Source organism: Drosophila biarmipes, chromosome 3R, assembly GCF_025231255.1.
Source record: "Drosophila biarmipes strain raj3 chromosome 3R, RU_DBia_V1.1, whole genome shotgun sequence".
NCBI lineage: Eukaryota > Metazoa > Arthropoda > Insecta > Diptera > Drosophilidae > Drosophila > Drosophila biarmipes.
In genome coordinates, this window is record NC_066616.1 from 9,788,297 (window position 1) to 9,813,012 (window position 24,716).

General features: G+C 40.4%; 1 protein-coding gene across 3 annotated transcripts in view; it reads left to right on the forward strand.

The window, feature by feature from the left end:
• The window catches only part of LOC108031781 (neuroligin 4-like), a 46,585-nt gene extending 23,150 nt beyond the window's left edge, over window positions 1-23,435 (forward strand). For 2 of the 3 annotated variants that reach the window (XM_044093616.2, XM_050888754.1), the window contains exons 11-14: window positions 1,464-1,985; window positions 2,637-3,230; window positions 14,522-15,005; window positions 21,750-21,897. In XM_044093616.2, the coding sequence (XP_043949551.1) occupies window positions 1,464-1,985; window positions 2,637-3,230; window positions 14,522-14,964 (1,559 nt within the window). In that variant the 3' untranslated portion in view covers window positions 14,965-15,005; window positions 21,750-21,897. Of the gene's footprint in view, window positions 1-1,463; window positions 1,986-2,636; window positions 3,231-14,521; window positions 15,006-21,749 lie in introns of all 3 variants that reach the window. The other variant, XM_050888755.1, reaches the window with a different exon arrangement.
• The last annotated feature ends 1,281 nt before the right edge of the window (window positions 23,436-24,716 follow it).

Genomic DNA, 24,716 nt, shown 5'->3' on the forward strand with positions numbered 1-24,716 from the left:
AAAACCTCTCAGACAAAGCGGCAAGTGGCTGAATAGCAGCTGCAAATCTTCACACGATTATTGACACCCACTTTCGCCACGCCATGGCCGATTATTACAAGAGATATATTTGGGAAATATTTATGCAAATACGTGCACAAGTCTTTAATCTTGTGAGCAACGAAGACGCAGAACTTTGGCGAAATTGTTTGATATGCAGAAAATTGAAAGGCGAAACTTTGCAGACAAACAGCTAGGAGCGCACAGACAGACACACACGGCTGCCATTCATTCATTTACCCACACTTGATACAGCAACAAGACAATGCCAAGTGTAGGAAGCACTTGAGGGGACTGCCAGGACAATGCCGGCACACTTACAGCACACTTACAGCACAATGACAAATACATTTTCAAGGGGAGCCCGGCACGGCCAGGGCTTCAAAGCCAGCGAGAAACCCATTTGTTTTCACAGACATTTGCGCTTCCAACTCCTTCAGTCGCTTTCAAATACCTTGGCAAACACAATGGCGGCCAAGTGGAGCGCGAAATATTCCAGCGCCCCCTCATGGGAAATGGAAATAATTCTGTATTCTGGACAAATCGCACAAAGGAGCCATCGCCTGCGAGGAATTGTGGCACAATAGACCCTCAGCCGGCTAATCCGGAGGCGTTCTGTGTATATTACTTGGCCAAACATTGAAAAACAATTGGGGTTTGACTTGATCAAAATTATAAAACTATGTTTAGCAGAAAAATATTTAAGATACTTGATGGGAAAACTGATATCAGAACCCTCCCATTATATAATGGGCTATTATTGACGACAAAACAAAGCAAAACTGCGGGGCTGATTAAAAATTAATTTAATAAAAAAGCATTTTAATGAATAATATCTTGCTTACTCAAGTGCATGCAAAACAATAAATAGATTTAATAAACATCGCTGCGGGGATACTATTGTGGTTATTAAAATCGAATTATTGCTAGAACTAAAATAAATTAATTTGAACCTAATTTGTTAATATTTGCGCAATCAACTATTTGACAACTGTTGTTCTCTGCTATTGGGAAAATAATTTTATTCCACATTCATTGAAAACCCTTTTGTGGACATGCTTTCCACAGTTAAAACTACCTAGAAACCAATTAAAACGCAGGTATTTACAGGATTCACAAATTGAGCTGCAGGCTAAAGTGGCTTTTTGTTAGGTGCTAAGCGAATTAGGCCGTATTTAATTAAAAAGCAATATTGAACAAGCTGCAAATTGCCTTGAGAAACGAGACTCCACATTAAACTACGTCAAAAGACACGAGAGGAAACACAATCTTCTGCCCCAATCTGCCGAACCCCTCGCCTTATGAATAATTTCCACCCAGCCAGAGGGCATTACTCATACGACCTGTGGACCCCCGGCGAGAGGAGAAATGAACTACTGTCCAGGGAGATTAATATGCATTTCCGTTCCTTTGCCCTTTTGCAGTGACCACCGTGGAGCCGAATAATATGTATACGACGTGTATACCCATTGGAGGGAACTACTCGGGAGGCGGAGGAGGAGGAGGAGGCGTCTTTGCACCCACCACCTTGGCCAACGCCTCTTCGGACACCTTGGCCTCCGGATTCGAGGCGGCCGGCTATGCGGCCTATTCGACAGCCCTGAGTGTAACCATTGCCATTGGCTGCAGCCTGCTGATACTCAACGTGCTGATCTTCGCCGGCGTCTACTACCAGCGGGACAAGACGCGGCTGGAGGTGAAGACGCTGCAGAAGCAGTACCAGCAGCGCAGCCTGCACCAGCAGGTGCCCTACCCGCCGGAGCCCATCAAGCACGCCCACTACCACATGGGTCACTCGCAGAGCTCGGCCAACGTCATCGTGGACGTGGAGAGCCATCAGGACCAGGCCGGCCAGGCGGCCATGCTGCTCCAGGCCGCAGCAGCCGCTGCAGCGGCAGCGGCCAACGATGTGAAGCCACCGCCACCGCACATCTGCTCGAATACAGGTGGGTGTGGGGCTGAGAAAGCTACCCTGGAAGGCCAGGGACTTTCACCGCTCCAATTTGCAATTCTTGATTTAAGTTGCAGTACCAATTATTTTTTTATTTATATTAATGCGTAGGTTAGTTATTGAGATGGAGAAGAACGTCAGAATTCAAACTTAGAAATTTAAAAAAAAGCTTTTAAAATGAATGAGACTATAAACTATAACTGTTTTAATTTCGAATATAAGGTTTGGGTTCCAGAAGTAATCATGGTTTCAAAATTACTTGTAAACATAATTAAAGATATATAAAAGTAAGAATATGTAATAATATGTAAAAGTAATAAATATGTTTTTAAGAGATTTCAAAAAATATTCAAAAATGTTTAGTTCAATATCTCTAAATTGAAAACATCTAAAAACGGAAGAAAGCTACACATAAATCATTTGGTAATAAAATAATCAGTTATATTTATTTCAATTTATTAAATGTACATTTTTTTAACTAATATTTAATTATTGTGAAAAGCCTTGAAAAATGTCATACCTTTATCGATGTTAAATAGAATAAAATATAAATGTATTTATTAAAAACAAAATTGAATATCAAATTTCTTTTCCAAAATTAAAATCACAGTTTAGTAACAATGTGCCTTTGTCTACTCCCCAACAGGCATGCAACAGCAGGTGGGTGGCGGCAGTGGTGGAGCCCTTAATAACGGTGGTATCGAGGGGTCAAAGGTGACCGCAGACAACCTGGGCAACGTCACCTACAGCACCAGCTCCAAGCAGCAACAACAGCAGCAGCAACATCAGCAGCAGCAGCAGCGGGAGCACATGCAAATCAAGGGAATGAGCGGCACGCAAACCTTCGGGCGCAGTGGCTCCGGATCAGGGGGCGGGGCTGGAGGCGGGGCCGTTTCCGGATCCGGTGGCGCCTCCGTGGTGGTATCCGGCAGCAGTGTGAGCTACAATCCCGGCATGATGACGCTGCCCAAGTCGGGCGGACTTCATCACGCGGCCACTTTGAATTATGCGCGCAACACGGCCGCCTTGAATTTGTCGGGCGGAGGCACAGCCCTGGTGGACAGTCGCGGCAACGTCCTGCTCACCAGCACCGCAGTGGGTCCAGGACTGGGAGGTGGCTCCTCCGGAGGAGGTGGATCTACTGGTGGCGGCGGCGGAGGCGGCGGAGGCGGCGGAGACTGTATGACCCTGCCACGCAATCTTAGTCTGGCCGCCGCAGGACGACACAATCCCACGACAGGTGAGTCCCCAGGAATAATAATAAGAACTATAAAAGACCAAAAACTAGTCGCAACTCGCAGACGCAACAGCCGAGGGATATGCAATTGAATTGCGTTTTCAGCTTGCCAAAGTTGCAAGTTTGTCTCACGCCTCCACTTTCCACTTTTCCGGAACTCGGAACTCCTTTCCACAGAGGCAACAATATTGCGGGCTGGCAGCAATCAAGCTGAAATGTGATAAGATTTCATTTCATTATGAAGTGCTTGTTTCTTCCGCTTCCTTCCTTGCCTCGTAAATTGTATCTTGTATCTGGTAGCTGCTATCTTGTATCTCACTTCTCGATTCTCTGTTTCTGCGATTCTCGCAAGTCTGCTTATTCGATTTCAAGCAAATGAATTCGAGATTGAAAAGCTTTTGTGAGAGTTCACACTCGGCGAGCACTGCAAATGGTGAAATACAGTTTGCATTACAATCAGGCGCAAACTTTGATGCGGTTGGAAATAAGAGTTTATTGGGTTTTTATAACTTGGATAAGACGCGGTGGCTGCAATATGCAAATGGTAAAACAAATGTATTTTCAGAATAACAACAACATTTTCTAAAAAATACTGGCGTGTTATTCTTACTATCTTATAACTTATTTAAATTAATTTTTAAAAAAATTATGGATTTATTTTCTTATTTATTATATATATATTTAACTTATATATTTAACTTATAAATATATTTTATATATAAGTAAATAATAATACATTTAACTTATCAAAGATTTATAATGTACGATTTTAACATCATTTTACCAAAAAGTCTATCTACTTGGCAGATTAAAAGATACATTTATTTCCTACTTAATTTTCAAAATGTATGTAAATCTCCTAATTTAAACATAAGTCTAAGATGAATATCTAGTTAATTAGAGAGTATTTGCAATATGATAGGTGCGAAATAAATCGAAGTCAAACATTTTATAAAGTAAGCGAACCAAAGGCCTATGCCTGCTCTTTAAGTCCTTAAACCCAAACAATGGGTTAAGGGATGACTGAAGGATCCCCCGCACTGAATGTCAAGAAAAGAGAGACGAGCATGACTTTGGAATGCTGGACCTGTCATGGGCTCTACGCCCACATGCACATAAATTTCCTGCTAAATCATCCCAAACAAACGAAAATATTGCTTAATCAAATTGAATGACCTCCGTGCCCAAAGGTCTGACGTTGCAAAAAAAATGCCAGAGGCAACACACAAAAAACGAGAATGTCCGCGTGAAAATTGAAATTGTTCTAATCAGCCGTCGAGGATGTTGTTTCGCTTTTTTTCGATTCTTTTCTGGGCCGGCTAACACGTGTTATTGAATCATTGGAAAGGAAAAACCGAGCAGCAAGTGGAAAAAACCAAAAAGAGGACCCGGAAAAACATTTACGCTTCGCTGGGGTTCAACGGACTTTTGACTTTTGACCACACAGAAACACAGGAGCACAGACACCAGAAGAAGCCGAACCGTAATCCCGGTTTGTGGACTCGGTCTGCAGCGGAAATTGTTGTACAAATTATGCCCCACTGATTGCCAAGGTTTTTAGTGTGTTTCCCTGCTCCAACTTCTCTTGCCTGATGAGCTGTTAAACGCGATGGGTGGGAAAAGCGGGGCGAAAGTCCTCCTATTGACAGTTTTTCCCAGCCATCACGCAATAAAGTCGTTATGGGCCACTTCAAAAAATATGCCCAGCCCCCTAATAAATCTCCAATGTAAACGGCAAATAAAATAAAGATTCGTTTTGCGATTGTGCAAGTATACAAGAATATCCTTCCACTGCAATCGGCGGCCCCATTACCATTTCGCCCAGTCACGACATGATTTTTATGATAAGATTTTCAATTTCAATCGACAGACAAATGTAACGATAACGATAAAGAAAGTCCACAGCTCCGCCATAAAGGTAGCGAGCGGCGTAAAACAACTGGATAACCACGATTCCGTGGAGCGTACTAAGCCAATAAAAAAATCGCATAAAACTGTTGGTTTTAGTTTAGCATAATAAAATGTAAACATTAACGCAGCCAGCGGTGCAGAATAAGTTGGGCCCGGGCAATGGGACTGGGAATGCGGTCAACCCCCCGATCTGTGTATAGTATATTCGGAATTATGGGAATTTTATTGCGGGTCCCGCACTCTAAGCCCACACAATCTCGGCTCTTAACCCCGTGTCGCTGGCGTATTTGTGCGTAAATACATTTTTAGCCATCGATGGCAAATATAATGTATAACAACCATCCGGACCGATGAGCTGACCAGGTCGCCAAACTCCAATTGTTTTTTCAAATAACAAAGCTCTTGTTTCTGTTCACATTCAACTCTGAACCTGACAGATGAGGGAACACGTTTTAATTTTTTTCCCCGAAATAAATTAGGGTTGAGCGCTGAAAATACCAGAAAACATACACATATCAGCGTGGGTTTGACACATAATTTATACGAAAATAAATTGGGGGAATATTTAGGCGGAATTTAAAATTGAAACCCAAATGACGGGTCGGATTGTATTTATAGATTTTGATTACAAAATAAATACATTTTCAGGGGGTTTCATCATATATGTTTTCGGGGATTGCGTATTTTTTCATAAATATTTCCGTTCACGATGAGGTCCTTGTAATTTGACAAACTGTTTAGAAGTCATGGAAAATGAATGTTATTTTTTTAGTTACGCATTTACAAACCGAATATTATTTATAATTAAGAATAATTTTATTTCATAACAGATTGTAATAACAAAACACAGCTTGAACCTTAAAAATCACAAATTTACAAATTAAATATAATTCCTAATTAAGACTGGTCTTTTTGATAATATATCTTGATTATAAAAATTCTCCCTCTTCTAAATTCTCTGAATTTCAAACTTTTTATTACTGGATGCACTTCAAAAGTCGTTCAAAACTAGGAACTAAAATTGATTTAATCAAAAATTTGCACTCCAAGCCCACTTTCAACCCACTCAATCGCAATACTTTTATCCAAGAACCAATTTTCGTAGACGAGAAGTATCTGGAAATCCAATTTTTAGCTACTTGAGCAGGTTTATGCACTTGTGTTTTGTCAGGTCTCTAATTGCTGGTCGATAACGATGAAATGGTGAAAGTAAAAAACGAGAATAACAGAGGCGAAAAGAAAGCTGGAGCCAAATACACAATTTCCATTGGATTGGCAAGAGCAGAGTGCGTTCTTTTTTCCGCATTTGCATAGAATATTTTGTTGCTGATTTAATTTTACGCTTGCGCCTCAACGGAAGCGGAAATTCGTAGTGGTTAAGTAGGATGGTGGGCGTGGCACTCGAGGATGCTTTCCCCGATTATGAACACGACGATGATGATGATGTCGCTGCCATCAGGTGGCGACGTTGTCGGAAGTGGCGAGTGTTTCTCTGCTGGCATTCTGAGCGCTCTTTGCATTATTTATAATTATTGCGAATTTTCATATAATTATGCGTGGGCGCATATTTTCACCATCAGCCCGCTGCTCAATTTTCCAACTTTTTTCTCAACTCTCCATTCTGCATATATATTTTGTCTTTTTTCCATTGTTGTTTTTCGCTTCGGCCCCTGTCAGTTATTTATTTAAGCAGCAAATTTTTCTTGCCGCCAGCCAGAGGAGACTATAAATATTAAAGTCAACGGTAGTTTGTGTCTGGGCGAGAATCCTTGCGTAATTAATGTTTGTTCTGAGATTTTTGCTGGCTGCCTGGCCGTTCGCTTAAGGCACTCAAGTGGCACATTACAGTCCTTGTTGTAACTTCCTCTCGGTTTTTGTGTTGTCTTGTGTTTGTTGCCGGGCCTGTGGATTATGTGAGTTTGCTGACATTGTTGAACCGTCAGGCAGTTAAATGCCTCATTAGGTTAAGTTGCCTCGCTTAAATTTGTTTCCGGCTCAGGTTTGGTCGGCATATATTGGAGAAAGATTTTACAATTTAATTCGGAGTCATTATTTGTTTTTGCGTATGTTATTTAACTTTCAGTCCAGTGAAGCTTGCAACTTGCAAATACACAAAAATGTACTCCCTAAAATTGGTATTCGGCGTGACTCAAAAGAATTCATTTTAACTTTAATATGTCTCTAGAAAATTAATATATTAGGTAATATTTATTATTTGAACTTCACTTTAACAAACTAGTTTTAATTATTCAGATGTTCTTATTGCAGAATAAAATTAAAATCAAAGTGTTGAGGTCCTACCTTTCGCATCCCCTCATAAATCATGGGAAAATGCTTTTTGCACACATTTTCAAAGCCATTCGCTAAACGTCCAATTTACGGACTTGCAAAGTGAATTGGAAAATGTGTTGCAAACTTTTAGGGCCACGGAATGCCGCCGCATTAGGTTGGTGTAAAAGGGAAACTTTGGCAAAAAAATTTGATTAGAGGCAGACTTAAAACTAAGCTGCCCCATGCATATATGAATAGGAATTGGGAACTTGGACCCGTTCAATCGATGAAAATCCTTAGTCAGCCTTTTTTCGGCCTTAATCATTTTCGATATATTTGCCTGCTGTTTTTTGGTTTTTTTTTGGCTTTTGTGCAATGGGCAACTGCTCTAAGCTTTTTGAAGCTAGCGTTAAGCACTCAAAGTGAGGCTATTTCATATTTGAGTTTTTTCCCGGTGGCACTTTTCAATTTATTCAGATTTATGCTTTGCATAGAGAACTTTTGGCGGATAAGCGCAGATGTGGAGCAAGAATAAAAGAGCCGACCTCAGACAAAAGAAAAAAATTGCGGCGGAAAAAGGCAGAAGGAACAAGTGAGCGGGAAAAAATCAACAAAATTGAGTAAAAACAATGAAGCGTAAACGATTTTTGCTGACATGTGTGCGGCGGAGGGGGCTCGGCAGCAGCATAAATATAATAAAAATAAGGAGGCAAACAAAAGGCAAGCGCGAGTTGCCTGTTAAGCACCCCAACTTGGCCAAAATAATATATGATGGGCCGCCCAGAGTGTATAGAGAGGGTGCAAAAGCACCTTATCCGTGACGTGACATGATTGTCATCCACATTGTCAACGGCAGGCAACCGCAGAACAACAGTTCCCTTGGCCGCCAGGACATAAACAGCTTCATACAAATGTTATTATTGAAATTTCAGCAGGAAAAGCAGGAAAAACAGGGGAAAACCCCGAGAGAGAGCATAAAGAGTGAGGAAAAAGTGCTCATCACCCTTGCGCCGTGTGTACGCAACGGAAAATGACAAAAAATGATGAAAAATCTATTTGCAAACCAACCCTGCCAACGACTGTGACCATATTTCTGCCCTCTGCCATCGGCATATGTTTGCCGTTTGTCCCGAAATCCCGAGCCCCGAAAAAGTGAGGGTCTCGATGGGCCGGAGAGCACACCAAACCCGACCAAACCAAACATTATTCGAACCCATCGATGCCGTCACATTGTGTGCGGTTATCCTCCCTCTATATATGTGAATTTTCCCTCTGTGTTTACGATTCGCCTCCTTTGGTTTTATTATTTCGTCTAGGCACTGACGATTTCCCCCGAAAAATGACAGACGATTGCCAACTGCGGGTGTACGAATAATACATGCCCCCGTGCCACGCCGCACCGGAAATTCCCTCATCGAAAATAGTTGGCGCACTTTTTTCCATTTGTCCCTTTGTTGTTGTGCATTGCGCACATAGTTAGATAAGACAATATTATTTTATTGCCCTGGAGTGGGGGATTTCCGGGAGTGGGAGATTCAGTGTAACTGTTAGTGGTCAGTGGGCTTCAGCTCAAGTTGTTTGCCCCAGGCGAGGGGTCGCAAACAGGGAGGGTTCTGCGGGAAAACTAGTGGGAAAAGTACATAGAAGTTAGGACCAGCCGATTGCTGGTAAAGTTAGAGCTAGCGATAAAAAGAGGCACGTTGGAAGTTATTTTAACAGTGGTAAACAGTTTGGTAATCAGTGAAATCATTTTTACCGGTGAATACTATTTTTCACAGCTATAAGCATTTCAATTTTAAAATATTCCATAATATAATTTACAGTTTAAGTAATCCTTCTAATAAAAATTCTTTCTCTCTTCCATTCTTCCATTCTGTGGATTTTCCATTCTAAGGGTTCCTTTTCCTTTCATTTTTATTTTCCTAAAAATATAATAATGTTTAAAAAAAACATGAAGAACAATATAAAGAAGTCGTAATAGTAGGTGCATGATATGATATATTGAATATATGAATCAAATCATATGATTAATAAATGGTATAGTTGTATCAAAATATGATTTTTACTTTACAATTAATGTTTTTAGAAAACTTTACACTTTAAAACCCAGATTAATAATTTTAGAAAACCCACTCCAAAATTCCTACAAGACCCCTAAAATTACCGCTCCTCCGTATAGATAACAAACCCAATTTCAGCTTTCAATGCGAAGATAAATGATTCCACAACTGCCGGAAGCTGAAGAACTTTTTGTCCGCTCGGCCATTTGTCATCAATCAATTAGTGGCGCTTCCCTGTCAAATGTGTCAAACTATTGCATAAACTAACATTAACCCGGGCAACTATGACCGGGCTGGATGGCTAATAAATTTTTCAGACTCGCCAACGCGGCGCAAACATAAATCCACATGGCCAGCCAACTCGTACATATTTCATTGGTGCCCGCTGCTCGGCGATTTCCCGCTCGATTTTGGCCCTACATGAGCGCTCCCGAGTTTCATTTCCTTGGCACTTCCTCGCAATACTTTCCCTTTTTTAATATGCTCATTCAATTTACTTGCGCCGGCTCTCCACCCCGCCCCTTCCTTCGACTGCTCCTCGATTATTGATGACATGACAAACAAGGTACGATTTCCGCCCGGCGCTCGAGCAAGGAGAAGTTCGGGAATCATTTTTCTTTCGGCTCGATTGTATTTGTATGCGCATTAACTTCATTTTGCAATATTGCGCGCCATAAATCCAATTTAATTGTGCTGCTCACCCACACGCACACACTCGTGGGAACACACAGATACAGATACCAATACAAAAACACACGCATGAGCTGCTTGAGTGCACGGCGGCGTATACTTAATTTTTGCTCGTTCGTGCGCTCAATTCCGCTTCCTCGCAACTTCTAACTCAATGCTAAATAGAAGCACATACATTTCCGTTCCAAGCACCCCCCCTCGATATCCGGTTTCAGATTTCTACGGATTGCATTTTGAAAAATAGATTTTTTATACTGTTGCTCCTTTGGCTCCTATCCACCTGTCTCTGTCTGCCCGGCGTCTATCTCAGCCCCGCATTGATTTACTACGCACAATTTTGTACCTTTTTGAGGGAACGGGAAGCGGAAATGGAAACGGCGGAGGTCTGCAGGTATACAGGTCTGCCGGTCCAGTTCGAGTGGCTCGTTGTGATTTATGTTTGATTGAAATGCTCTAAATTGTATGCTAATCTGGACTTTGACACAAAGCTCATTTGTTGGCGCCCCCTTGCCGTGCTCCATTGCAGTCGCATTTAAATGTTGTGCTTGGCTTTTGGCAGTTTGCCTAAGCGCTTGCTAATTTGAAAACCATTTCGGTTTCGAGCAGCCGTCAAGGGGTTGCTTCCCCGAATGCTCGAATCATTTGTCAGGCTTTTCTGGGTCTCGGTTTGAATTCGGCACAATTTCTACACAATTGAGTCCGCTTGGGGGAGAATTTCTTGGTAGTCGGTTAATTGCCGAGAAATGTTCACAGGAAGTTTAAGTATTTACGAGAAATTCGGTAATGAAAAATCGATTATGGGTTCTGAGAGTTATTGAGATTTGTGGTCAATAATTCAAACGGGTTCCTGAAATCTTAAGGGTGCTATTAAATGGCAGAGGAGTGTTTTAAATGAATGATATTCTTAAGCGAAATAATATCGTTAATAATAGTTATGCCCTTTCAAAATCTTTTATAATTTTTCATATTCTATTACGTAGACATAAATAACTGTTTCGAAATACTTGTTATTTATACTAGTAATACTAATTATTTCTTGAATGATAATTTAAAAATATTGTTTTAAACAAGTTTTTAGAAGACTTTTAATTGTCAGGTTTAAAATAAATATATTCCTAAATATCTCCAAAAAATATACATTGTAACAAATTTAATTAAATTGTTGTTACCAATTTATAGTTTTTTTTCATAAACTTTAAGCTTAATCGGTAAATAAAGATAGTTTTGCTCTTTCCTTAAAGCCCTGCATTTGTTGCTTCCTTTAAAATTGAAATGTCCCCATTGCAGGATAGATAACCCCTTATAATCACGTAGCAGCCATCAAAACTTGATGTGATTGCTGGCATTATGTGCAGCTGGCTGGGCGCGGTTGCTTCCCTGTCCATCTATCCCTTGGCCATAAAATCCGGCGGATCTCCCTCCACCAATTTCCTGCGGCATGCTTCGCTAAGTATGCTATATAGTTTTTCCTTTTAATAAGTCAAACAACTGCGAACTGCGAGGGGAAACGGCTGAAATTCAGCAATAAATTGCCGTGAGTGAGTCGGAGTGGAGCATGCTTCATTAATGCGACAAGCGTGAGGGCTGACCCCTGACCCTTAACCCTTTGCCAGCCCACTCCAGCCACACGCACACAGACACACAAACAAGCGGCACAATTGGCTGCACTTGTGTGTCCACTTAGTTGGGCGAACAAAACCCACAATATCCACATGGCCGAGTGGTTGCACTCACGCCCCCACTTTCAACCCATCAAGGCCCGCCACCACTGCGCCTCCGCACCCCATTAACCCCCATCACCACCACCACTGGGCAGTGGCTCTTCATGTGCGGCTAAGCGGGCTCCGTGCGGCCGGCAGTTCTGCTTTATTTTTGCCATTTTTGAGTTATGCGCGGCATTTCCGGTCTTGTCATTTCATACTAATCAACATCCGTTGAGCGGAATTTTCGGGGCAGACAGGCAGTTTGGAGTGCATTATTCTGCCGCGGCCCCAATATTCGGGGGATAATATTTTCTGGCCCGCATTATACGCGTTTGTTGCAGCATTTGCCATTGTAATTGCAACAGTGCGTATAAGTGATGTGCATATAAATTAGATTTGCTTCGCTGCGGGTTGCTGGGGCAAAAGTCCAGCGATGGAAATTGAAAATTTATTGCATACCCCGTGGCCAGCACTCAGCTGGTGGTGCGGGTGTTGGCCTGGCTGTGGGTGTGGTTTCGGCCAGGTTGGCTTTGGTTTTTCGGCCTGGCTTTCATTGCAAATTACGCATACGCAGCGTTGTTAATTTCATATTCATAAATGATGGCCGCACTCCTTGGGGAAATGGCACGAAGCACTTCAGCTCTGCGGTCCTTTATGCCACAGGTCCCATTCGCGTGTGTATGCGAATAAGTATTTTATTCGTTACCCCCAAAAAGAAAAATGGTTAAATTATGCGTCAGTTGAGGCCTTCAGCCGTCTTTGATCTGCGCTCCCTTTAAAGCTTTGTGGCAAATCTCCGCTTTGGCCTACTCCAACTAGCCAAAGCCCGGCAAACATAATCCGGTACATTTGAGTCCTGAATGCTCTCTTAGGTCCAGCCCACTTGGCCACTTGAACCGGGCACGAAAACCAAGCTGGCCATCAAATCCCCAGAAAGTCCAGGCCATAAACATAAAAACCAAAAGGGCACAACTCTCTACTCTACTCTGCCGCCTCGCTGGGGCATTGAGTACTTTGTTGAATTAAACCTCTAATTAGTGGAAGCGGTTTTTCGGCCGGGATTAAAGGTTGCCCAGGGACATCTGGAATGACTAATGAACATTTTCTTTGAATTTTTAAAGATTCGCCCCTCTAAGAAGGGGCTCAGCGAGGCTGCAGCTATCCTGATTAAAAATGTTTATTAAGCCACCCAGCTTAGGCAAGGCCAGGAAGTCGGCTTAACTCAAGAAATGGAGGAAGTTATGGATTTGGGAAATTTGTAAGGGCATCTACTTCTGCGAAGGCCTAAGGTTCTAAGCTATAAGGTTTAAAAAGCTCTCGGGTAATTTTTTAAAAGTAAATTACAGAGAAATAAATGTTTTATCGGTTTAAGAGGAAAGAAACATATTTTGGGGTTTTCTTTTGTTGAGCATTTATTAGTGAAACTTTTTCCAATTTTTAGAGGTATACAAATTTAATATTACAAATTCGATTTTGTTATTTTATATTTAAAAAAATAGTGAATATACTATTTTATTGGACATACGCGCGTATGTGTTTAATTTTTCCTTAAAGAAACATTTAAAGTTGGAGTTTTAGTTGTTAGTTGGTCAATATTAACTTGTAATGCCCAAAGTCCTACAAAGATAGAGATGTTTTTTGACTCTTTCCAAATAAACCCACCTTTTAAGTACGAGTTGCATAAAATTCCGTATGCCACCAAGAACTGATTGCTCCTTTCGATTCATGGCAGTTGGCACTTGCCCGTTACCAACTTCAGTTTTTATTACTTGGCACGACATTCCATTCGCAGCAGTCTACTCTTTTAGTGCCGACTCACCAATAAAACTGCATTGTGTCTATAGAGCCCGGGCAAACAAATTAGTTCTGGCCCAGACCCACACAAGCACACTGCCGAGCAGAAAGGGGCGTTTGGGGGGCATCAAAATATTAGACGCGTCAATAGCTGTGCACATTTTGCGCTTTTGCATTTGGAAGGCAATCGGGGCGACAAGTTGAACGACATCGAAGGCTGCCTGGAGGCGGGGCTGGGATGGGATGGATCGGGGTGCATCGCCAATTCAATGGGACAAAAAGTGCAACCAACTCTGATGACGACGACGATGAGGATGTCGATGATATGGAATGTGTGTTTAATGGTTGACATTCTTGTTTACAAATTGACTTTTTGATGCTGCCGCCGCTGCAGCTCGTCAATAAACATTTGCCTGATAATATGCCAACATATGCATAACGCTCATAAGTAGCTTACATTCACATACCCTAACTGCAAATCGGCACTGTGAGAATATTTTCAAAAAACTCAATTATTAAAGGCGGTTTAACAAAGTATTTTATTTAAATTTTAGATTTGCGATTTACTGCTATTTTTATTGGATATAAAAAATGTAATTAAAATATTATGCACTGATAAAACACTAATATAAATTTAATTATTATTTATAAAATAATATTAGATATTTTATATTGGTTCAAACTTAAAAAATTTGTTAAATATAATGAGCGCTTTTCTTACAAAATCTATAAAGTTTATATTTTAAGTTTTCCTTATTTTTTATTTTAATTAAACTAATATAATTTTTAAGAGACGTTAGATAATTAAGTTTTTAAAAATACCATTCAATCTTATATTCTTGCATCAATATGTTTCTCTCTGCAGCAGAGCTGCAGCAATATCAACAGCAGCAGTCGAGCAAACACCAGGCAAATGGAGCTGTCCTCACTGGCATGCAGTCGCATCACATACGCGGACCACGCCCACCGCTCCGCACCGCCTCCTCGACGACAACGAACAGCAGCAGCAATAACTCCGCAATGGGCGTGGCCATGGGCGGGGGCGGCGGCAACATGCTGCTGGACCAAACGCCCTCCGGCGGCAGCAGCAGCAGCGGGGTGAGCAGCGCCCCCAGCTCCTCGAAGGGCCACCACACCCACTCGCACTCCCACGCCGCCCACCTGGTCCACTCGCACGGCGACGGCCTCGTCCTGACCTCCGCCTCACCTGTGGGCGGCCAGCAGCAGCACCCGCAGCAGCACCAGCATCCCCAGCAGCAGCAGCAACAGCAGGTGCCGCAGGCGGCGATGGACGAGATGCGCGTCTGATAGGTATCGGTCTTTGAGTTGGACTTATAGTCATCAACGGGGTAAGATTACCATCTGCATTGGATGCATCATATTGTACCTATGCCTATTTTGTTTCATTGTATATTTTGAGGTAATTTCATAAATGAAAATGCAGATTAATCACATACATTTTGTGAGTCACAAGCATATTCTCATTGATCTTTACCAGAGTTCATTAATAGCCTTTTCCTTATAGATTTTTCTATGTCTTTATTAAAAATTATATGATATCTTAAATTTGTGTAAGTTAGTAACTACTTTTCATTTAAAATATTCAGTAAGAACCAATCTACTTATTGTAGAAAGTAATGTCTACTTATCTTCAGAAATTTATGTACAAATTTTCAAATAAGTTTCTCAGGAATTTTTAGACAATAGTAATAATGAAAATATAAAAATTCTCTGGAATATTTCACTCGGGGAAATCAATTTTTTACAATTCGCATAAATGCTACATAAACCAAGTTTTCAGACGTTGTAAAAAATGTTACTTTACTAATATTTAAATACATGTATTCAATTACGACTGTACGTAAAATATTTAATATATTTATATATTGTACTGGTAATTTCGTAACGTTTTTATTTTAAAATAGTAGTCATTCTTTCAACTTATTTGCCTCAGTATTCAAATCTTCATTCTCAAGAAGTTGGTTCTCTCCTGATTTTGTTCGTTCTTCTTCTGATTTCAACACTATATCATCTTCGTTAGAGCATTCTTCTTCGTCTTCATCATCCCCAACTTCTTTCTTTGTGAGGGGGTGCGAGGTCAGGGGATTCTCGGTAAACTCGTATGTAATTCGTCCAAAGGAATTTATTTTCGCATATTCGTACAGATAATATTTATTATTCATTTCGCGTATTATGCCAAAGCGCAGTCCGACTATCAGGGCCTTTCTCAATTCTTTGGTGTAATGTCTGGGACGACACGTGGAGTTCAAAGTGCTGAGGACGAACTCCAGGAGGTCCTCCCAGCCGGTGGGTGGGTCAAGCTTCTTTAGGGCGAACGTGAGGTAGTGAGATATGGTGAGCTTTTCCATTTCCCACTTTTCCCCCAACTTTCCAAAGAGACAACAGAGCCGTTGACAGGAAACAAACAGAGCAATGCGAACAATTTAAAGTCGATGCTGGGAGAAATTTCTTTAAAATGTAGTTCCTGGCAACAAGAAGAAGAATGGCAAACATGCCGAACCCTTAGGAGAGCCGAAAAAAGCAAAGGTCGTGGACGGGACATCCGAAAAAGGTAAAATAAAATATCTGCGCACACAGGCTCTGATCAAAAATAACAAACGGCATGTCAAACATGCGGCAGCAAAAAATGCTGGCTCTTTATTTGATAAAAAAGAAAGGGGACAAATGAAACATAAATATGCATGGAAAGCACGGAGTTCATGGTTCAAGGTGGACTCAAATGTCGCAGCCAGTGGCATGGAAAAATTCCCCAGAGCGAGCGGCGAAAATACCCACAAAAAGGGGCGAGCTTTAATGGAGAGGTTTTCGCAGAAAAAATATGAAAACAGCACCAAGTACTACGAATTAAATATATAGGTGGGCAATAATGCCCAGAGCCGAGGAGAGCGAAATTATAAACGAAATTAAAAATGGAACCACCAGACCCAGCCATAACAAGTGGCGAGGTGCAGGTTGCAAGGCAATTTGCGGCATGCAACCCGAAACCGAGCAGCAACTAATTTATGAGCCCAAGTCGGACTCTGGAAATTCGAGCTAAACCAACTTAAAACTGCAGTGTGGTCAGGAAAAACTCAAAAACTGCATTAACTGCCAGCAAGCTGGGTAACCAGAACTGGGCGCCAATTGCATTCCTGTCAACTCAGGGGAAAATGGCCAAGCCATGAAATTATTTTGGCAGCAAAAGGTAAAGGCAGCGAGAACATTTCTGCAAACTCCACTCCGAACTTCCTGGGACTTATGTTTAGCTTGAATGATTTTTATTGAAGGGCTTAGCACATTATTATTGCGTCGTTTGGAGAATGCGAGGACATTCATATGACTTTTTGGACAGTGAAAACGAAAGAGAATCAATGCTGAAATATTGCAAACTGAGTCGCATTTCTATTTATGTATTTTTGTTACTTTGAAAAATGTAATCGAAACTTTTATGACTAGTTATTCTAATCAATGATAATACACTACACTAGTGGTATTTCGACATTTTAAGTTGTATTTATTTATCTCAAAAAATAGCAATTAAATTCAGGAATAGGAATAAATTAAGTGCAAGTTAAAGCGGTTTTTATACAAGAATACCATGTATTTAAATATATTTCATTCAGTAATGCATATTATTTGTTAAATCCGGTGAAAGGGAAGCCTTTTCCCCCACCCACATAAGCCTGGCCGAAAAGATCGAGCCACTTTGCTGTCCGCTTTCAGCCACTTCGGGCTGTGTGAGTGGCTGTATGTGGGTGTCCGCAGGTGTAAGGGGCGTGTGTGGGTGGGTCAGGACACTATTTCACCTGGCGCACAATTAAATTTGCATTTCTTTCCCATTTTGTTCAACCCACGCTGCCTGCACAGCCTCCGCCTTGGTTTCCTTAACTTTTAGCTGATTAACATTTCTGCGCTGTTCTCCTGGCGCGGTGGAAAATGCAATTTTCCCATCCAGCTGAAGTGAGCACAGGGGCGTCGTGGGGGTCACAGGGGGTCGCAGGGAGGGCACAGGGCAAATGGCAACTTTTATGTAAATTTACACCCACAAGCACGCACACGGGGGCGGCTTCGAAGTGTGTATGTGTTAAAAGCGCAATAAACATTAATTTCACATTCTTTTTCCTTAAGCCACTCCACTGGCTTTCAGCTCCTTACACTTTGTTTAAGAATATTTTTGGCACTCCGTTTAAATTATGATCAAAAGACGGGAAAATTTGAAAATCGGCAAATGGGGAGAGCCAACAAAATTATCCGCAAGCAGACTCGAACAATTTCTTTGATTGCATTGTGTGAGGAAAAACAAACAACGAGGTGCCTTTGAGAATTTCGGCAAATTAATAGTACGATTTGCAACATGCAAATGACTTAAATTTAATCACTGGCAAATTTTGAGGAATTTCCTAAGCCTGTCTTTACATTTAATTTGGCCTGCAAACATAAATAATTTCCATTTACTTGTTTGCACTTCGGCGCAATTGATGTGACCATCTGACGCATTACTAACCAATTAAGTCAACAAATAGATGAGAATGCAGCTCGAATTTCCCCTTAATATCGCCTGTCGTTTTTGGCAGCCTTGTTTGTCCTTGGTTTGGATTTTTAGGGCAATTATGACGTAAATATACTATTGAAAGTGGCTTCAGGCTGTCGAGCTTAGGTGTTAGATAATTCTGCGAAGAATTTATAAAATTTTCTGCTAAAATAACATGGTAAAGGATGCTCTTCTCGCAAAAGCCTGAGGGCTAAATGTGTTGTGTAATTGCGCAAAACTTTAAAGTTGCATCATGCAACCGAGAGCAAGGGTTATGTGGACAGGGGATTAGCTTTCACGATCATTACTTTATGCCACTTTCTTTGCCGTGAATATGTAAAATTGTTATCAACTTTCAATTATTTAAAATATTTTTATTTTGCAACTATTTCTAAAATTTCTGTAGGTACATTTTTTACATTAGAATAATAGTCCTTTTTATTTAGTAAATCATATCTAATTAATCAGTTAATAGGCAATCTTATTTTAAAACACAAACACATATATAAAGTGCATTTTCCAACGAATTAATAAATATAATGTAATTATTTTTAAAAATATTATTAATAATATTTAATATTATTGAACGTGATTTAGCTAGGACTAGGCCTACATAATTGATTACTATTTCTTAAAATTTTTTCTCTTTTAACACAATTTTACCACATATTACTTATTTCCTCATCATCTTAGTCTTTTTTGGAATTTATTTTAGTTGGTTTAATTTGACTTAAAGTATTGAAAGTGAACCGGAAACTGCCAAGTTTCCAAGCTTTTTCACTTATACCGCCTAATAACTCCCCTCTTTTTATTTATGGTAATGAATCTTTGAACCTGAGCAAATTTCCGACACTTGACTGATGTTAATTATTTCTGGGGGAATTTAAAACCCGTCAGCTGCCTCGATAGACCACTCCGCCCCCCCCCCCCCCCTGGTTTCCTGTCCCCCACCCTCCCAGTTGGCCCCCCTTCAGCAGCACAAGTTATGCAAAGTGGCTGCACAAACATGCGCGTAATACGTTAATGATGGTCTCTGCCCTTTCCCCCGCTTTCCCCGGGCTTTCCATAACGCCCCCCAGCCCCCTTTTCCACCCGTAACTTGCACACATTGTAGCAGCGATTTGCATTACGCGCATTACTCAGTTCACTCATTTTGCCGGGGCATCTTTTTCTTTTAGTTTTGGTATCTTGCAAGGAGAAAGTCTAAGCTGCATAGCGGCAGTAACCCCCTGAAAACCACTCACCCACCCAGCACCCCTCTCCGCCCCGCCCATGACCGCCCCAGTCAACAATCTGCGCCAAAATGTGCGCTCAACTGTGCAGCGCCAAGCCGCCCTCCCCTCTTAACCCTTGCCTTGCTGCCCCCCATCCAAGAACCCCGCCTAACACCAGGAACCGCCCACCCGGCCGCCCATCCCAGAACGCGATGGCCAAAGAGCTGGCAAAACAAAAGGCAGCCGCGCATTTTTCGCAACTGCACTTTACTTTGCACTTTTCGCTTTCTTTGCATAAATTCTCGCCCACCCGAGTTTACTGTACTGCAAAAATGGGCACGCATAGCGAAAAAGAAAGAAAGCAAATTGGCAGAAAGGTGTCGCAAGAGTAGACCAGAGGATACCCTCTACTTTTGGGTAAACACAATGCTAGCATGTTTTTAGGATATCTTTCTCTGATGAAGTAATCAAAAGTTTAGGGTTTAGGTTTAACCACCAATTGGTTCATAGTTTATGTTAATATTTAAATTGTAAGACTTTAATTTAGAATAACTACTCTACCTCTTTCTGAAAAATCAATATAAAGTGTAGGATACTCAACAATTAATTGGCTCTTTATTTAATATACAATATTTATTGGTTTAATTTAAAATACTTTCTCTTCAATATTCTTTGAAACCTAGAACTATTTTATAGTTATCTCTGGATAACCAATGTAACATATACACCTTCCCCCAATTATCTATTTATTTTTATTGTCCATTTAAGATTTTGGACATTTTATTTCTTGACTTATTATAATATATAAAAGCTTTTCAGTAATGCTCCACTACGCCCTACAGCTATTTTTATTAATTTCCAACTTACTTGTTAAGGGGAACAAAGAATTTAAATACCCATTTAATGCAGTTTTTTACAAAACGAATTCGAAAATCAATAACTACTTTAAAAACACATTACTTAAACGTAATCCCTCACTAAGCCGAAATACCCCTTTAAAATTGCTGGAGTGCCCGGTGTAAAACACAAACAGCGGTAGTCGAAGAAAAAGTCGAGGACGAGAAAAAGAAGGGAAAAGCAGGGGGGCTGAATAAATATGGCATGCAGCTGCTGCAGAAGATTTCCCGCTGAATTTTAAACTAAACACAAAAGCATAATGGAAAAATGGAAAGCGCCAACAGAGCGCAATGAAGTGTGCGGCATGAGGACGGCGTGGCATCAGCGAATCCGCGACCAAATGGAGCCGGGTTCCACGATAGGACAGATATATAGATATAGCGCGGCCAACTGAGTGGCACTGATGGGTCTGATGGCTCTGACGGGCTGCACTCCTGGCAGGCACTGTGTCGTTAAGGTTGATGTCGCCGCGGGGGCGGGAGGTGAAAATAGGGAAAAGTCATGGTGCAACTGTCAGTCGAACTGGAGCGTTGGGGAGTAACCCTCTGAAAGTCTTAGACGAAGTGCAGGGTCTTACAGAGCCACTCATAAAGCCATACACACATCATTCACCCGAGTGGGAAATGGTTTTCCAAACTGCTAAACAATAAGATAGGTCAATTAGTTACTTAAAACTCAATTGCGAATTGGGGTTGAGTCCTAGTGCACTTACTTAGAGTAAAAAGATGCTGTTAAACATTTTTAAAAAGTGAATACAAATTATTTTTGTTACTTCTTAATATGATAAATAAATTCAATATTTAATTTGCTTACCTATAAGTTCCTCCTTTATCTATGCAAATATGTGAATTGAAATATTTTATTTTACTTTCACTGTTTTTTAATGAGGTAATAAAGTAAAAAATTAAATCTTTTATTTGTCTACCTTTAGTTATTTCTTTTATTTATGCAAATATATTTTTAACTTAATTACAAATCTCGTTGCTTTTTAATATGGTAGTAATAACATTAATGAAGTATTTTATTTCTCTAGCTTGAAGTTTCATCTTAATTAACTTAATAATTTTATTGATAAGTCATAATCCCGCATGAAGCTTTGTAGTAATTAAAATTGTCATATTGTTTTATAGGTAACTTTTAAATAACATTTAAATACGACAGCTTTTTTGGTATTACTCAAATTACGTATTTTCCATGAATATTTACTAGATTAATTTAAGTGGATTATCATGGATAAACTCATTTTAATATATAAAAGCCAACCAACATAGGTCTTTAATATTTTTTATTCAGGCAGCCATGATTATTTGACTTAACTTAACTTAATTTTTAAATTCATATATTTTTACAGGTATAATTAAGAACTTTAAATTGTAAATTTAGCTATTTAACTTTTTCTGTAAACTGAAAAGCGACCACTTTAATGTGCAACCCCAACACTTCTGTTGCAGCTCCATAGAAACCCTGCGAGCGGAAACGCCCGAGGAGTTCTATGCACCGAAGCAGGCGGATGATGACGGCCAACTCAAGGGGACACCAGCAGATGCGGATGGCGGTGCCGTGGGATTGGCAGCGGGCAAGCCAGGGGGAGGAGCAGGCGGAGCCCCCCTCTCCAGTGACCACAGGCAGCGACAGCAGCTGAAGAAGCTGCGCTTCAAGCGGGAAATGCACGCCCTGGCGCTGGAGGGCGGCGACGTGGCCAGGGGCTACTGCTCCTGCGACGAGCAGTGGACCAACTCCTCCTCGCCCACGTCCACCACCACCTCGGCCACCATGTCGCCTACGCTCCCGGCTGCCGGAAGTGCCACCAACGGAGGCGGAGGCGGCGGACGCCCTGCCACCGGAAACGGCGCGGGAAACTCGAGCGGTATTGTCAAAATGGCGGCCACGGGGACGGGAGCGGCGGGAGTGGCGGGAAAGCGGAGCGGGCGGCTCAAGCAGCAGCACCATGTGCGCTTTTCCGACGAGAAGAACTTCTCGGATTGAGAGGCGAAAACCAACTACTAGACTGCACCTAATCTCTGTTTAGTCATAGGCTAACACTCTCTCACCCCCTGCCGCAGTAAAGGGGCGAGAAGGTCAAACAAATCATCGGAAAACCAAACAAATTATATTAAAATCCGTAGCTAAACGTTTTCGACTAAGGACAACCTGTACATATAGTTTGAACGAGTGTTAGTTAAATATCTGTGTTTAGTTGCTCGATAGATCTGTTGTGAACCTTATATAAAAGTATATATACGAATATAATCAAGTAATCGTGTAAGCGTAGCACAAATGCATTTTTTCCACGCATCAGCTAATTGAAAGCAAATATTGGTGGAGATTGTTGATAACGCAGTTCTGTTGACGGCATTGTAAATATTCTAGTCAAAGTAAACATAAAATGTGGTATTATTTACTGAAAGTAAAGCGATGAAATAAAATAAAAGTACACTAACATAAAAAACGAGAAACATGGCTCAAAATAGATTAGACTAACAATGAAAGTAATGAGACGCATAATTGAAAACAAATAACTAGTTAATTATTTAAATTAATACTCTGAGGATGAAAAACAAACGAGGGACGCTTTTTTTTACTGTGTACAAAACCAACCAATGCACTAAGACTAAAAAAGTAAATAAATGCTTGATTTAAAGCGAAGTTTTCACACACAATCGAATTAATCATAGAACTCACCGGGTAATTGTTGCTGAAGTGCAACAAGTCAATTGGATTTCAGGCTTGTAGCTAATACTATTTTTATTTTCAATTTATTTCTCAAGCTTAATTTCTAACAACGTAATAGTTACCTCCACCTAACAAAACTGCCAACTTATCAACTCACTTATTAAGCCAATTTTGATTTCCTCTATTTTTTAAATTTATCTTACAAGTCTGTATAATGCTCAGTACTCTTCCAGTTCATTTGTAAACCATTCTGATAAAACCCATTCAAAGCGTCGCCAAAAAAACAAAATATGATATTTGTATGTTTAAGACTAAATTTATAATCGTCTAGTTTACAATATGAAAACAAACGATTGCAAGACATGCAGAAATAAGTTAAGTGATTAATATGAAGTAAAGTTAAACTAAATGAGATATAAACAAACCATTAAACTAAAACAATAAAAAATAATTAAATAAATACTTAAAAATGCGTTTTATGCCCTTAAAATTATAATTTTAGGATACCAAGAGGAGGGTAATTATATTTAAAATATTCGAAGACTTAACTTAATGATTTCGAAGTTTCTTAATTAGTTTCTGTATTAATAAAAAAACATGTAGGCCATAAAGTGCACCATAGGTGAATCGTTTTCAGAAACTCAACTACGGTTTTCGTTGCGCAATTTATGAACTTTGGGAATGCCTGCTAACTGCTAATAAAGACCTTAAGACCCCGCCTGAACCCAATCTAACCCAACGGATTTCTGGATTCACTTCGTTTTAAATGCCCTCCGTTTATGGGCAGAACTCTGGCTCGGCAAAATTTTAATGGCTCAAATTTTATGGCAGCCAGCAGCGGTTATTAAATCAAATTTTATGTCTGGCCAGCAATATGGCAGAAGGGACGAGGTCCTCCGAAGGCGGGGAGAAGTTTGCTAAGTTCGGGCGGATAATTCAAGGTTCTTGGGGATTTCATTTACATCATAAGGCCGAGGCGAACACATATGTAATATGTAACAAAGCCTCGCCCACAGCCCCCGAGAGCCGCCGCACTATCTGCTCTTGAAGCTTGTTTATGTTTGGCGAAAACTATTCCAATTAACTTGGCCAAAAACAAAAACAAGAATGGCGGAAAAATAGAAAATGAGAGCTGAAAAAAAGCAAAAAAGCCCGCTGGTCATTTTGCAACTCTTTTGTAGACTGACTTTTCCGCCCATTTTCCGCCCAGTTTGTTTGTTTTGTTTGATGTGTGTTGCATGCAACGTGGTTTTTTTCCCTCTTTGGTATTTCAGTCGTTTACAAAAAGCCAAAGTTTTATGCGCAAATTTCATTATTTAAAATGTGTTGGTAAATGAGTACGAGTATGTCAGTCGCGGCGCAGTGGATAAAGAGTGTAGAGACATGCAACAAAGAAGAGCTTGCGGGCATAATTAATTTAAAATTAAACTCACTTCACATCCGTTCAGCCATTTTGATGAGCGCCAAATTTAGTAGTCATTTTTGCTGATTTTTTGTCATTCTATGAGCCAAAAATGTCCCAATTCAATAGCTAAAATAAAATGTATATAAAATATGTTTATGACCGCAAGCAAAATAATTAAATTATAATTAAAAGTTTATTTAAAATGATTTTTCGCAAAGAAAAATGTATTAAAAATGCAAGTAAGTATCTGGATATGAAATACAAAATTTCGTGCTAAAAAATTGTGACTTTTGGTAAAAAGTATATCAAGGGGTAAGCTTTTTAATATGAAGTTAACCTT